Source organism: Varroa jacobsoni, unplaced genomic scaffold, assembly GCF_002532875.2.
Source record: "Varroa jacobsoni isolate VJ856 unplaced genomic scaffold, vjacob_1.0 scaffold_1129, whole genome shotgun sequence".
NCBI classification, from domain to species: domain Eukaryota; kingdom Metazoa; phylum Arthropoda; class Arachnida; order Mesostigmata; family Varroidae; genus Varroa; species Varroa jacobsoni.
Window position 1 is genome coordinate 48,230 of NW_019214031.1, and position 14,862 is coordinate 63,091.

The 14,862-nt window shown below is 39.2% G+C and overlaps 1 protein-coding gene across 2 annotated transcripts; it reads left to right on the top strand.

Annotated features, from left to right (window-relative positions):
• Positions 1–298: 298 nt before the first annotated feature.
• Positions 299–11,670, top strand: LOC111266923 (uncharacterized). Of its 2 annotated transcripts, none has more exons than XM_022844776.2 (6): positions 299–900; positions 6,504–6,704; positions 7,136–7,325; positions 8,453–8,621; positions 9,075–9,406; positions 9,595–11,670. In XM_022844776.2, the coding sequence occupies exons 1-6, from the start codon at positions 651–653 to the stop codon at positions 9,806–9,808; spliced, it is 1,356 nt and encodes a 451-aa protein (XP_022700511.1). In that variant the 5' UTR covers positions 299–650; the 3' UTR covers positions 9,809–11,670. The 2 variants fall into 2 exon arrangements, with proteins under 2 accessions (XP_022700511.1, XP_022700510.1); XM_022844775.2 differs by having other exon boundaries at positions 305–900; positions 8,453–8,687.
• Positions 11,671–14,862: the final 3,192 nt, after the last annotated feature.

Genomic DNA, 14,862 nt, shown 5'->3' on the forward strand with positions numbered 1-14,862 from the left:
CGTCACCTTGCTAAGAATAAGTGGATTATGTTCAAGAGGCTACAGTGGTAAAGTCAAAAAATAAAGTGATGATACGTGGATTGGCGTACAGTGAATGCTATAGAAATCGACTAAATAGATGTTCAGCACGCTCATCATCATATCCATATTTTTCGATCGTATCTTTCGAATAGAATAGATGTAGCTCTATTTAAATTTACAGAAGTTTAAAAGAGACCCGCTAGTTTTGAGATTAGAGTACTAACATCGCTTCCTTTAGTTCTTTCATTCGCTGATTCGTCGCCTTACAGGCCGACCACCAATCAATTCCTGCTCAAATGTAAATGTTGACTTGGCCCGAATATATCACGGTACCTGAACGCTGTAAGTCTTTGTAAGACGCTCTCACTTCATCCTTGGAAGGAAATCCATATTTGTTTGCATGCTGGTCTAGCGGCATAGGCGGACGCCCGACCGCTCGTCCTTCCGCCACCCTCCGCTCAGTTCCCATAGGATGCGTTCAAGCTTGTTTTGCTTGGTGCTTACCCACCGTCTGCGGGTCGGTATCGCGCATTGAGTTCTGCTGCTTCTCTGCTATGGACTTTCCTAGTGCTGATAGTGGCTAGCGACCGCAGACACCAGGTAGCACTGCTTTCATTCAGCATAAACAAATGACGAAAAATCGTAACGCCCGTAAAAATAGCAAACGTAAAACTTCACCATGTAATCCAAAAGGTGACGAGCAACTATTGAGGTTTGCATTGAGCAGTGGACAATCAATAGAAATTCGATCGTCGGAAAAGTTACAAGCGACTCGGTTATGCGGTGAAAGCCCGGACCATCCAGATTTCACCCTCTGTGACCTAATTTTCGATGCAACCTCTTCACGGATTTGCCTACCCAGAGAACTCTGGGACAATGGTAGGTTATCTGCGATGAGAAAAAAAGCAGGAAAATCGATTGCAAATCCAATAAAAGATAGCTAGCGGACAGCCAAAAGTCTATTAGTAACCACTGATTGCACCGGCGGCTAGAGCCTGCCGTGCAATAACAGGCTCAAAATAAGATCAGTCGTTAGTTACCCTCCTCCTCGGACGCCGGTTAAATGGCCGCTACATTTTAATGGTAGGTTTCAGTATGTTTCGTGTTATAATTACCATTAATGTGCGACGAAGTTACTGCTTTGAAGACGTATTTTTCGTTTCTAAATATTGTAACCAGCTAAGGTCTTTGAAGCGTTTGGCGGTAGGCCCATTATTATTGTTCTGTATCTGTAAATGCCTCTTCTGCTTTATTGTGACAATGGGTTGTGACTGTAAACTCGCCAAAAAAACTAGCTGTCGATGTTGTCTTTCTGATGGCAGGCACAAACTGTTTCGGGCAGTTGCTCAATAGTGCTTTGTGTCCTAAAAATTTTAATGGATTGATACACTGCTGCTTGCATAGGTGAAAGTCTATAAAGGAGATGATGCTATAAGAGTTGATGCTTTTCCGTCGAGTAAAATGTATAATGGGTTTTATTTAACAAAACTTCAATGATTACGTACGCGGCAGCTAATAGAGAGTGCGTCCATTTAGCCCTTAGCAATGGCCGGGAATTTCGTGGTTCGGTCGACGTCTATCATAAAACAAACAGCGTCGTTCAAGCTTGAGCGGAATCGCAGTACTTCGGCAGCTGATACAGTTACTGCTGCTCCTGCTGCCGCCGCTGTTGCCCTTCTGTAACATTGCCCTGTGCGCAGTCAGAGCCAGAGGATCGCAAAGTACACGCACCGATAAAGGCAGAGTGAGAGTGAAAGGACATCGGTAGTGTTTCTAAATGTTGCTTTACTTCATTGTTGTCGATATGGAACACAGTAAAAAACAGATACATACAATAGTGTGTGTCACGCAACTAACATGCCAGCGTAAGACGGTAGCTAATTACCATACCGATCTCGGCCCATGAACATCACGACGCTGATAATACTTGTAGTCATTGTAGGTAAAAAGGTTTTGAATAGGCCAAACAAGCGAAGTGCGGCATCGTATAGGTGACAATAGTCTTTTGGTCCAGATCAGTCCTATCGGCGTAGCTGTGGTGTGACATGCAGGTCTAAGAACAAAATAGTAACTAAACGAGCTTGATTCGAATCTGTTGACAGATAAATACGGGTAGATAGCAGAGCTAATAGGAGGCTAGGATCTGATATCGGCCGTGATGGCTATGCCTAGCTTATTCAAGCAGAGGGTATCGATCGTCGAGTTACTTTTGGGCCGGACATAGTAACTTAGCTAGTAAAAGGGCAAAGTACTCAAGCTGAATGAACTCTCTGTGTTTCTGGAGCAGAAAATAAGCCTTCGAAATCACTGGTTTACCTCGGTACAGCGATCTAGTAAAGTAGTAATGGTCGATTGTCACAGAAAACTTCTTACTAACTGGCTGTTGACTCTACTGCTCTAGCAGCCACATGCCTATTGAATCTGAATCCAGTAGACGTCTCACTGGTGAATACAATATGAGTACGGTTTTAATAGTACATCGGAACATACTAAGCTTCTTAATTCCGCGTCGGTAACAACTCACCTTGAGGATATGATCACCAATTAAAATATAATAAAAAAAAAAACCAAAGTATTAAAAATCGGAATAAGCATAACTTTATACCGCAACAGTCAACAGAGTTAAAACTGTTTAAGTTCACCCAGCTATTATTCGAGAATCTTTTAGCCTGTAAGCTGCCAACTATAGATTGCTTTAAAAGTAGAGTTAGGACTCTACAAATTGGGATGTCTTTCGTCAACTTACTATCAAAACTTACAGGTGATTAGTCATTAATATGCTCAACTTGTGGCAGGCATTTGGCGTGTTTCGATTTAACGGGTTTCTCGTCAGAAACAGCGACGAGAACCGTTAGTGCGCGCAGGCAGATGGTTCTGGCTTATCGGATTTGGAAATACCACTGCACTAAACGATTATTCCAGATGTAATACTGATGTATAAATCTATCTATATACAACAACCGGATTGGCCCGTTTAAAGTGCCGATTTACGCTGATCTCATTTGGGTCGCGAGAAAGGAGCCCTAGAAAGAGCAGCGTATAAGGTGGAAAGTTGGCCGGACGAATACTTTTCCGGGCCTACTTTCTTTTCCTCATTGGTAGTAATGTTGATTTGGGCTAGTTGACTATTTTTGGCGAATTGCTCAACAATTGTTTAGAACTTCCAAAAATTGTATATTGGAATGTTGTTTCCTTTTTAAACTCTATAAAACCGGCGCAACACTAAAAACATTGTACAAACTGTGGACTTTTTGCCGTTATGTAGTGCTAAGTTGATGTTCATATAAATAATTCATAACTGATAAAATATTAACTATATAAGTTCATTGTTGTCAAGTGTGCGAATGCTTTTTTCCTGGGGCAGCTTCCCTTTCCCATCATGGGGTTTATTTAATGCCTCGGTTCGTTTGTGAAAAATCTAAGGCAATTTATGTTCCATATGAGCTCGTCTTATTACACTATTATTATATATAAAGGAGGGTTTTTTTTTGTTCTATAAAACGTAATGTTAATTTATATAGCTTAAGCTCTCCTGCGATTTGCTGTACAACTATTAAGTATTCGCGACATATTTGTATCGAAGATTTATTTGTTCCTTCAAGCAGTGTGGGCTTTAGGGGCTGATTTTTAGTTAACTTTTTACTTTTCAATTTTACGCTTACCTGGATAGTTCATAGTGAATGCAACATGAATTGCCACGGTAGATATTATTTGAGTCTAGGAATATTTTTTCCCGATTATTTCTTTGTCTTATAGGAGGCAAATGCTAATGTGATCCTCCCAATATATTTGTTACAGCCAGTGGTGTCTGTCTGTCGGTTAGAAAATGTCCGTCAGTGTTTTTGATTTTTGCTTTTTTAGGACAATTTTTTGTCGGAATCTTTTATACATATCTAGGTTATCCAGGGGCTGCGATAGGCTATATTTTGGAGAAACTTCCGTCAAAATATGGTTTCTTCTAATAAATGGATAGCTAAACGTTTACATGGAGATCTGTATACAGAGGAGCCATTTTAAATATTAGTCAAAAGCTCTGACAAAGTTGAATCAAGGATTTTTGAAGGGCCCTCAAACGGGCGAAAACTTGGTGCTCTATGCGGGGAGGGAATTATTGATATTAATCAATAGATATCGGCAAGCTGAGTAAAAAAGTAGTACATATTGGTACACGTAAAATAAATATTCCATTGTAGAAATTGTCAAAAACCTATAGAAGGGATCGTCTCGCTCACGTGACAGTAGGATAAGAGAACGTTTTGAGTTGAAGTGTCAATTCTAGCGGTTGACGCGGCGAATATTTTAGCTATTGATATTTTTGCAGAAGTATCTTTTAAAAAAGTTCCTGAAAAATACCAAAATATCGAAAATATATTTTTCAGTAAAAACAGTGAAAAAAAAAGAAACCCTATTGGATAAGAATGTGTTTTGATTTCTAAGAAATGTCAACTGAAGAATTGAAGCAGTTTATTTTCCGGGAAAAACTGCCAAAATATCGAAGAAATATTTGTTAACAAAAAATTGTTACAGATTAGCTTTTGAGATGCCTTTGAGACAAAGTCATTATATACACAGGACGAAACATTATATATATGTATACTATATTTTTTCTTTTTTGTTCATTTTGTATAATAGATACCAGTTATTGTAAAAAGATAAGTATAAAACTCCAATCAAAATATATGGATTTAGATATATTCCTTATCTTAACATTATAAAAAAGATTCCGATGTTTATCTATATGGTATGTGTAAAGAACTCTGGTAAAGATAATCAAAAAGATTCAAATAAATATTAAACAAAACTTAAAATGGAATCGACATGTTGGTAATCGTAAACGTCTGTTGGAAGTCTGCAGACGGGCGACTTGATTCACACATATCCTTTTTTTTTTTGGAGGTTAACGGCAAATGCATTATGCAGACCGGACATCATTGACTGTGCTATTATGTGCCTCCTGGACACATGATCAGTTAGTAGAAACAAAAGTTAAATCTGAAAACACCAAAAACCATCATACCAAGAACCAAATAGACCTGGGGTTGGCTGGGTTTTCTGGCGAACATATTAGAACAGACCTTTGAATAATTCCAAAATAGTAACGCATTGGATCAGACAGGGTAATTGTAACGAGATAATTGTTGATTTACTTTTTAGGGTATGTTAGGTTGGGTGTAATACAAGGTCAAATTATTTAGATTAATGGCAAAATATATGCGCGAGGCGAACCCCGCAGGTCCGTCTACTGAGACATAGCTATACAGCGCGCTTTTGTTTGCTGATCGTATTCTAAACTGGAATATTAGCTAAATAATAAAAAGATGATCTCGGATGACCGACTGACGACAAATTATGGCGTTGGCCACATTAATTTCATTTACGATACATAGGTAGCCGGATTCGCCTGTTGTGTGAATGATCAGACGAGAAAAAACGAGTTAAATATAGCCGAAAAGACTAACGTTGACGAAAAACCCAGCTGCGAGTCGCACCTCGTACCAGTCGATGTATATCGTTTAGAGAGTATTGTAGATTCTAATTTTAATTTGAGAACTCGATTTACAGAATATCTACCTTTTGTTATTTGCAATTTATTTTCAAATTATAGTAGTTAACGGTCACCTACTCAAATCCTGTCCTATGGAACGTTTCGTTGAGTACATTGGTAATTAAATATGCTATCTATTGACAGGTGACACAAAACGAGTGTGCTGAATGGATTGGATTAAAGGCTGAGCGAACGCTCTGAATTACAAAAAAATATCCTAATAGAACCTATTATGTGCTATACAATGGTAATCGCCAAACAACGCAAGTGATATTCAGCTGTAACCGTACCGTAAGCCGTAACAGAGAATGGGCACAACGTAATTCATTTCGGCATTTCTGGGGCAGTCAACCCTGTAGTATGGCTTACTAGGAGACATTGCATCTCAGTTCACTTCCATTGCCCCAGTGTATTAGTCCAGTCTTGAAGCTGCCGTGTTGAACTGACAGTGGCACTAACCGCAGGGTCCAATTACTAAGGACGCTCCCGTATACGTAACGTAAAGACAAATGCATAATGAGCTCGCAGTTCAAAGTTTTCTATAGTGCTTATACACAATAGTACAGTTATTGCTCGCAACATGAGACTAAAAAGAGTCTCGTGATAGCATGTAGCAAAGAATGGATATACAATCTACTGTTTAAAGTGGAACCCTGTAGATTATAATACTGATTTAAGATTTGACATTTGCCCATATGAATATCAAAGCTATTGATCAGGACGATCCCTATCAGTACGTGACCTTTCCGGCTGCGAGTTTGGCTCATTGCAGGACAGGCTTATGATAACCTAGTTTTAGGTGAATCATAATTAGTCTACAGCGCTTAATAGATTGTGTATTTCTAAAACTGTTTTCAGTTTATCCATTTGTGGGTCCATTGCCAATTTGACTCGTTTGGTTTCTTATTCGTACCATCATTACACTTTGTTGTTACAGAGCTGGTCGAGTCGGTTTCGTCTTCATTGCTGCATCTGCTATTTGGTGTCCAAGATGCGACATCGGACGCCAGCGAACGAAACCCGCCGACGCCGCGTGAAGCTTTGCATGCTGTTCCCTGGCTAATTAGCGGGAGGCACGCCATACTTCTACCTGAAGATGGTAGACCTTGCCTTGTAGCAGATCTGAGCACCGATGGAGGTTAGCAAATGGATGAAGCTGTTATAACTAAGCCCGATGGCAATTGACAGGCTGACCACAATGTCGCTTCATCTTATGACCTGTACTTCGCATTTGGCTCATGTCAAATTAAACATTGATTTATAACCTATGTGCTACCGGAAGAATGTTTATCGAAAAATTTTTATATCGGAACTACTATTGTAATATGTAATATAGTCACAGTTAACTTTCAATATGTTTTATCAAAGAAACACAAGGTTATTGGCGAAATTCGCGGTTGTCTACCAAGATAAGCACTTCTTCAGAATATATATGAAACTATACTACACAATGGCTGCTTTCCGAGACAGACAGTTAATGAAAACACAACACAAAAAGTGCATAGTTACCCTATATTCGTTTGAGGAGGTGCAATATAACGTACACCGTGTTCTGCTATTTTGTTTCAGATCATAGTGATCATAACGGGGCGCTGTCGCTCCAAGAAGCCGTTCCACTGAAAAAATGCCGCCTTCCACGTTTCGCGGTCCATCAGACGATGGCGACCCTCACGTTGGTTTTCTATGTTCAGAACTTTGATAGAAACTCTCTAGCCGTTACATTTTGCAATTGCAACTCGTTGTTACGTATCGAGTTTTGGTAAGTACTTTGATACAAATCCATGGCTGAATATGAACGCAGCTATCTGCACTACATACTCCATTAGCGTTTGTGCGATAAGTTACCTAGTAAATAAGCGCCCTGTCAAGTATTCTCTATTGCTTATGTCTTACTTGTTAATTCGTTTATTATTAGATTTATTAGGCTGACGCAAAACACTTCGGCGGACTTTGGAATTGAGAAACTTTTCAACCAGCTGGACTAGAATGGTAATTTTTTATTGTGTGTAGGTGGTACTATCCTTTATTTTTTATACGGCGCCCGGCCAGCCATACATCTACCATTTGCGCTTTCATAAAAAGTGTATCTACAGTTTTCCGAAATCAATCGACACTGAAATATGCTTGCCTTTTTAGTTGTCCTTTCTAGAGTATGTAAAACCTTGTAATTGTAGATCTGGTAAATAAGCGGGTTCAAGTTAACTCTGGGCACAAATCCAGTAAATAATTGAGGCGTGGCGATAAGTTCTGGCATTATCATCAAGTGACCAGATTGTAATGCCAGCGATCTATGAGTTTCTTTGAGGAATTCGAGACAACAGGCTGCATACATTGTTTAGATGAGCATCTTACGCCTCTGATTTCATCGACGTCTTGCCATCACCTTATGTCCAAACTTCTTTGATAGGGCTAGCAAATTTGATGCCATTCTTTCACTTGGCCCCTTTTCGAATGTGGGTAAAGTTTGTTGATCGGTTGACTATATTTCTGTATAACATCAGAATTGAAAGGCCAGTTTTAGCCGATAGAGCTCTCAGAGTCCAAACACTGCTCTGTTCTTATCTTCGGGTCCTGACATTTAGTCACATCGTCGCTCGTCTCGCACGTTTGTACCATTTTCGTACTGGAGCATGTACCAGAAAATGTTTGTCTGCTAGTGACACATAGTTCAAAAGTTACTGACTTTCAGATTCCGCCGAGCGCGCTTGCAACAGCTTCATTATTATACATGTTTTCCTCTATCTGGGGACGATCTAGATTTAATTAGCGCAAACGCTGAATTATGCTCTCTGTGAAATATTTGCAAATTGGCGATAAAATAAACCTTGCTATAAAGGGAAGCCAACTGATTCAGACCAGTATAACATTTCTGTTTGTCTACTTCAGCTTAGACAGTGAGTTCCACACGACATACCGTGTTGTTCTCGGCCATCCGTCGCTTGAAAACGCACTCATGTTTCCGCAGAGCGTCCGGGCTGAGGTGCACCGTGATTCTGCGTTCATTCTGTATATAGACAAGGCTGAAGGCGAGCATGTGCTGTGGACGGAAATGCTGGTAGGGGCTGGCGGCACATCGACCCTTAACCACTACTCTCTTGTCGATGATAACGTTGATGATAAGGTTAATTGCGCTCTCGATCATTCTTAGCTCCTCGATACGTTATTTTGCTCTATTTCATGTTTTTTTTTTTGCTTAACTGTAGAACTCCCATCTATTTCTCTCAAGGTCTCAATTAAATTAGTAAATATACTCACTTTCAAAAGATTATCTTCTAACTAAAAAGAAGAAACTTTCTGAAAGAAGTGTTTTTGTTGATGTAGTTGTTTGTTGAGGAATAGAGGTTTTGTTTGTTAGATATATCTGGTTTAAGATTTTTCAAAATAAAGTGAATTTAGGCTGTATCGATAGCGTTGTGCCGCCGAATATTATCGCTAATTTGGAATTTTATTACATGACTTAATGGTTTTAGTCGTACACTTACCGTTCGATTTTGCGTCTTAATGGCAGATTTGTGATACATGCACAACACACCCTGCTCGAAGTATGAGTGAAGGAAGCAGTGGCGATTCGGAAATAGCGAGGCCTACGTTAGAAAGGCGATTTAGCGCACCCTGTGAACCTCTATCCCTATGTCCTCCATCTCCAGATCGAGTCTTGGGTAGGGGAATTCTCAAAAACCGTCGATTATGCTCGCGAACGCTAAGCGAATGTTCAAGGTCACTAGAATTCAGCTCATGGGATATTTCTGAAAGTCTACGAAGTTCGTCGACCTCGACAATGCACATCGATGACGTTAAAAGAGTCACATTCAATAACAAGGTTCTAGAGACCAAGTATAGGTTAGTAAAAGGTGTACGTTCAGCATTTTAAAATGAGTGTTAGTGAACCAATTATACTACAATACTAATTTCGACTTCGGATTATTATAGAAAAATCAATGCAACACGCTATCGAAAACGTGTGTGCCGTGCGATAGGATTCGGAAACCTGAGCCTTGTCTTACCGATAGCATTTTGTGTTCTTTAAGACCTGAAGGAATATCAATAAAACGACGAACTCAGCGCACCAGATCGCTATCAGATTCATCGGATCCGGACGAGTCAGAAGAGACCGATTCTATCTGTGGTGATCTCAGGGAGGGCCTAACCTTAAGAACATCGGTGATTGCTCAGTCCAAGGAACGTGGACATGCTCTACACGTAAAGGAAGACCAGTTTCTACTTGAGATGGACGACAAATAGCTCTGCTTATCAAGGCCAATCTGCAGTTAAAAAAAAACACAAGATGCCCTTAGAAACCACCTGATGGACAATGGGCCCATGGTGTTTGCAATGGGACGATCTCTACAGGACCAACAAGGGCCGCGTGCTCTCCGGGAATTCTCACTTATATATGTGGCCCGACCTGTGGCTCGCCATATACAGAATTAAATTTTTTCTACAATATAGCGTTAATATATTCGGGTGTGAGAAACCCTTTTTACGAAATATATGTTGGTGTTCATTGAATCTTCAGGCTAGGCAGGAACTGAAGGTATATGCTTTTAAAGAGTTTGTTGTTTCGTATTGCTTTAAGCAGCGATCTATCAGAGAGCCCGAATAGATTTCTCCAGGAACATAAGGGATATAATGAATATATGATAGCAGCCTTACGTGCCCTGTATGGAATCATAGGGCACTATACAGATCGGCTTAAGCTCGAGCCGCGGCTCAAAGCTGCGCTCTTTATTTTAATAATCATTTAATCGGAATCATATTTTCGCCATAGAGAGCTTCCCCATTTGTCAAAAAGTCTATCCCGTGGCGAGTGATAATGAACATATTAAAATTCTATAATACGAAAACAGATATTACTTAAGAGGTAACAGAAAAGAATGTCGACCCATTAATTAAATGAAAATGGTATCGTCACACACCTACATACAACTGAACATAATGGGTCCGATTATATACAAACCGATATAAGATACAGTATACAGATATTGTACAATCACCTTCAGTACAAAGTATGCGACGTCCAGCGTAAAAACCTGGGTCGAGAATGAACGCCCGTTCGTAATAAGTGATTCGATATTACTATTGTTTAGATGATTGCTTTATTGCTTTTATTGCTTTTTTATTTATCATTATTGCTACTTAAGACTTTCATATACACTTAGGATAAGTTTACACTCGACGCACCAGCGGGTATTATGTGTTTATTAAATATGTTTAGTTTGACCGGATAAATTTGCCTATTTATTATTATTATTATACTTGCATCCATGCTTTTTTCATCATGAGTTCTTCAGATGTGAAACGTCTACAAGTTCATAGATTAGTTAGTTATTCCAGTAAATTGAATACTGTTTGTCTGATACAACTTAACCGTAAATATTCTATTTATAAAAACTAATCTGACCGAACTTCTAAGCAGTAACTCTAACGAAACGTTTGACGAGGCTGTTCGCGATAGAGAATCGTAAATGAGATAGTTTAAAAGTTACGAGCTACTCTTCCCTCTTAGGCAGTCCCTTCAGTTACGAGAAGACTATAGCAAAAATACAAATGTAGTTCAAATACTGTAGCATTACACAGTTGTATACTATATATTTCCGAGTATTTTTCTCTATTTACATCAAGTGTCTGGAGTGTTACGCTATGATCGAGGATCCCACACTACCTGTCAACATGATGTCGTACAATCTATAGCTAAAGTACTTGTATGTATGTTAATGGGCTCGATTTCAACATTTTTCGTCTGAACAGCGTCAGCTCCGGTGGTGTTACGGCAAAGGAGCAATCACTACGTGTTGAATTCATAGCTAATCAGGGTTTTAGTTTGACAAAAGGCACCAGCTAGTTCATACGTCTCTCAATGAGACAGTGCGTTATGAAAATGAATCGATCGTTATTGGGTTAAAGTATGAGGTAACTTGAAACAAACTGCTACAGGTCGAAGCCCCTTATTAGACTAATATCTGCCATGCATGTTGTGCATGATTCAGTGATATATTAATAATTCAGATTTTTAATAGATTTTTCACTGTCATAAGCCAGTCGTGCTGCTTTATATTTTTTCATTTTGTTAATATACTGCCAATAAAGCCTCTTGTCAAACAGATCGTGTGAACTGTGCTTTCGTTTAGCAGCTGAACCAGTTACTGACAACACCTCAAATCTGTATGATTTTCAAATGAAATGTCCACTAAAAGGAAACAGTAAATTGGCCCGGGGAAGATCTATTGCATATTATAAACAACACCTTTGCTAATTTATTAATTGATTAATTAAATAATAATTTAATAATATACTTCAAGGTAAAATAGCACCATACGCCGTCATTTGGCAAACTAGGGCAGTGCGTATTTAGTGATCTCCAACAGCTATCGTCGAACACTAGTCCAATATACTTTATATTGTTCCATAGGAAACGATTTGCCTTTTTACGTAAATGAATCTATTGTCGGCAAACGATTGAACGCATACGTAAAAAATTGTATTTTAAGCGATCAAAATTGCAATACAATATCTCTATCCATAGGCGTTTCCTCATCATAAACATTCCGGGTGATTTAGTTAAATTGTCTATCTGTATCTAACGTCTCAAAGTAGCCCAGTTTCTGTGGGCAGCAGTAATAAGCTCGAACAGCGTTTGCACTGCAATGAAGTCAGGGTTCCGTACCTGGGATACCTTGGCAGGTAGATATATATTCGGTTCAGCGGTCTAAAGTCGATAGTTTGCAAGAAATATCGGCGACCACATTAGCATCGTAGCTTCGAAGCAGTAACCCCTCAACACTCGCAGTGGATCGCAAAATCCGTAATTGCCATGTTACAGCTATACAGTCGTAGAACTACGTCAATATCGTCAGAAAATACATAGTTAAATCGTTCCCACTGAGTCTTTATTGTCTACCTTCACCTCTAATCGACCAGTAAAAATGATGCTTTTTGAGACCTTATACGATATTTTAAAGCCACTCTTCTCGCTTCACTGACTAGTTTGGTGTACGATATAGCTAAATCGGTTGCTCGGTTATAATGAGCTGGTCTTTTTAGCCAATCAAGTAACCTGTGTTAATTCATCGAGCGATTTTATCAACAGGGCAAAACTGGTGCATTTCCCGATCTTAACTAATGCCACTACGGCGTATTATGTAGTATAGAAAGATTAATAACTGCGCCCGCTGGGCGAAACACCATACACACCTTTATCACTCAGCTACGAAAGGTCAAGTAGTCTTTCATAATATAGAAACAAAAAGAGTTGCTCGCACTGGGGAGAAGTTCCATGACATATTTGCCAAATCCAATAGGATGTCTGAGACCTAATGTAAACATACCGCTTATGTATTTTTCAAATTGTGACTTCAATGCTCGTACGATACTTCGGCTTTATCTGATTTTAACACTCTATGGTCTAATTACGATGAAATAGTTATCACGCTATGGAAGCCCAATTCATTATAATATTGCTCAGAAAGCTTTGCTAGGTTAGACAATCGTCGAGGGCTTTGTAAATTCGTTTGTCTCTCCACCTTCGCATAGAAATCAACATTTTGGGCTAAGGCAATATGGCCGTAAGTTATTGGGGACGGCTATCTGGTTGAACTCGCCTACAGAATGCATAGTGTGCTCCTAATCGTGGCTTCAACGACAGAAAAGACAGGAGTCGAGCTTTCCTCAATTTGACATCAGTGTTAGTAAATTGCCTGTAGACGTTCAGTGCATCGCGGTGATTGCGGCCAACCGAGTGCTGCAAGCATCTACTACTGAATTGCCTCTGTCATTATCTTTTATAATGTAAGGCATACGGTCAGGCCGTCGCGACAAACTCTTCTCACCTCTCGACATGAGGTTACTTCACTATGGATATTTTGCAATACTTTTTCCTTTTGTTCGAGACGCACTTGTACTTTTGAAGTCTGAGACGGTTCACTCAGATAGAACCTCTCGGGCTTTTAGCAGGCGAGCTGCATTGAGGTATGGATAATGAAAAAATTCGAGTAGTTTGTTTACGATGTAAGTTCCATTTTACAGCTCGTCGCATAAACCCTGTATTCGGTAAAGGCTATATCACGAGGGAAACCATGAGTCGTTGGTTCAAAAAATCGATGAGAGAATTTCGAATTCGAAATTGAATCTAGTAAAAGACCACCTACGGGAGTAAATAACGACAAGTAGACTCTCGTACCCACGCTTCCTACAGTAGCAACATATGGGTATCATTTAAAGAGGATCTCACTGACAGTGCGCGACTAAACTATAGTCGGAAAAGTATAGTCTATTTTTTTACTAGCCCCATTGGCGGGCTAGTAACCGCCAATGATAGGAACTTAGCAATTTATGACCACCGGATTCATCGACTAAAGTATGGGATATGCCGACACATATCTAATAAACGGTTCGTTGTATGCTTGAAAACTATGTAAAAAGCTAAGTCACGGGCAATTTTGGTTAAATTTGAACATCTTTTGTGTTCTTTTTTATTATCATCGTTGTTGACTTAATAATATGCTAAAGTTATTTTACACATAGTTGGGACGGATTTTCAGCCTCAGATGTGAACTGGGCGTCTAACATAGGAAAATATGTCTATCGTTTTGATGCTCTACTCTATTTTGTGTATTAAAACGTTATTTTCATTCGACGTTTAAGAAAACGTTTAGAACGATAATGTCAGCTTGATTACTTCTACCCACCGTATGACATCAGTAACAGCGTATGACAGCCTGTTCATATTCGAAGATTGGTAAATGGCCTTAACTGGATGGCTACTGTATCTCTGGACCTTCTAAAAAGTTGAGTATCAAGTTCCGTGCTTGCTATACATGAATTATTCGTACCCATACAAACAAATGTAGCGTTGTCTTATCTGGAAAATATTTGTTATGCACAGGAGTCTTCGTTAGAATAAGCAGACTGAATTTGACAAGCTAGCTTCTCTGACGTGTAACTTGGCATCCTACATTAAATCAGTGTAAATGATAAGATCACGTATACAGCTACACCTTTTTCGGGAAAGATCAGTTATAATTTTTAAAACATTTCTTAAATAAGACCTATACCCGCCGCCCTGAAGCTGCTGAACATGTAGTTATGAGAAGTGAATTTGTTTTTAGAGCCTAGAGAGCCGGAAGTTGTGAGGCGCTCCTGGCTGAAGGTTGGTCAAAGAAAAAAAAATCTTGCAACGTAATTTAGTATTCAATGTACTAGAAATAAAAATAGAATTCATATGGAATCGATAGGATACTTAACAAGTTAAACAACATAACCCAAGAAAAAAACTGGTGAAATTTTAACGCCTTCGAAGA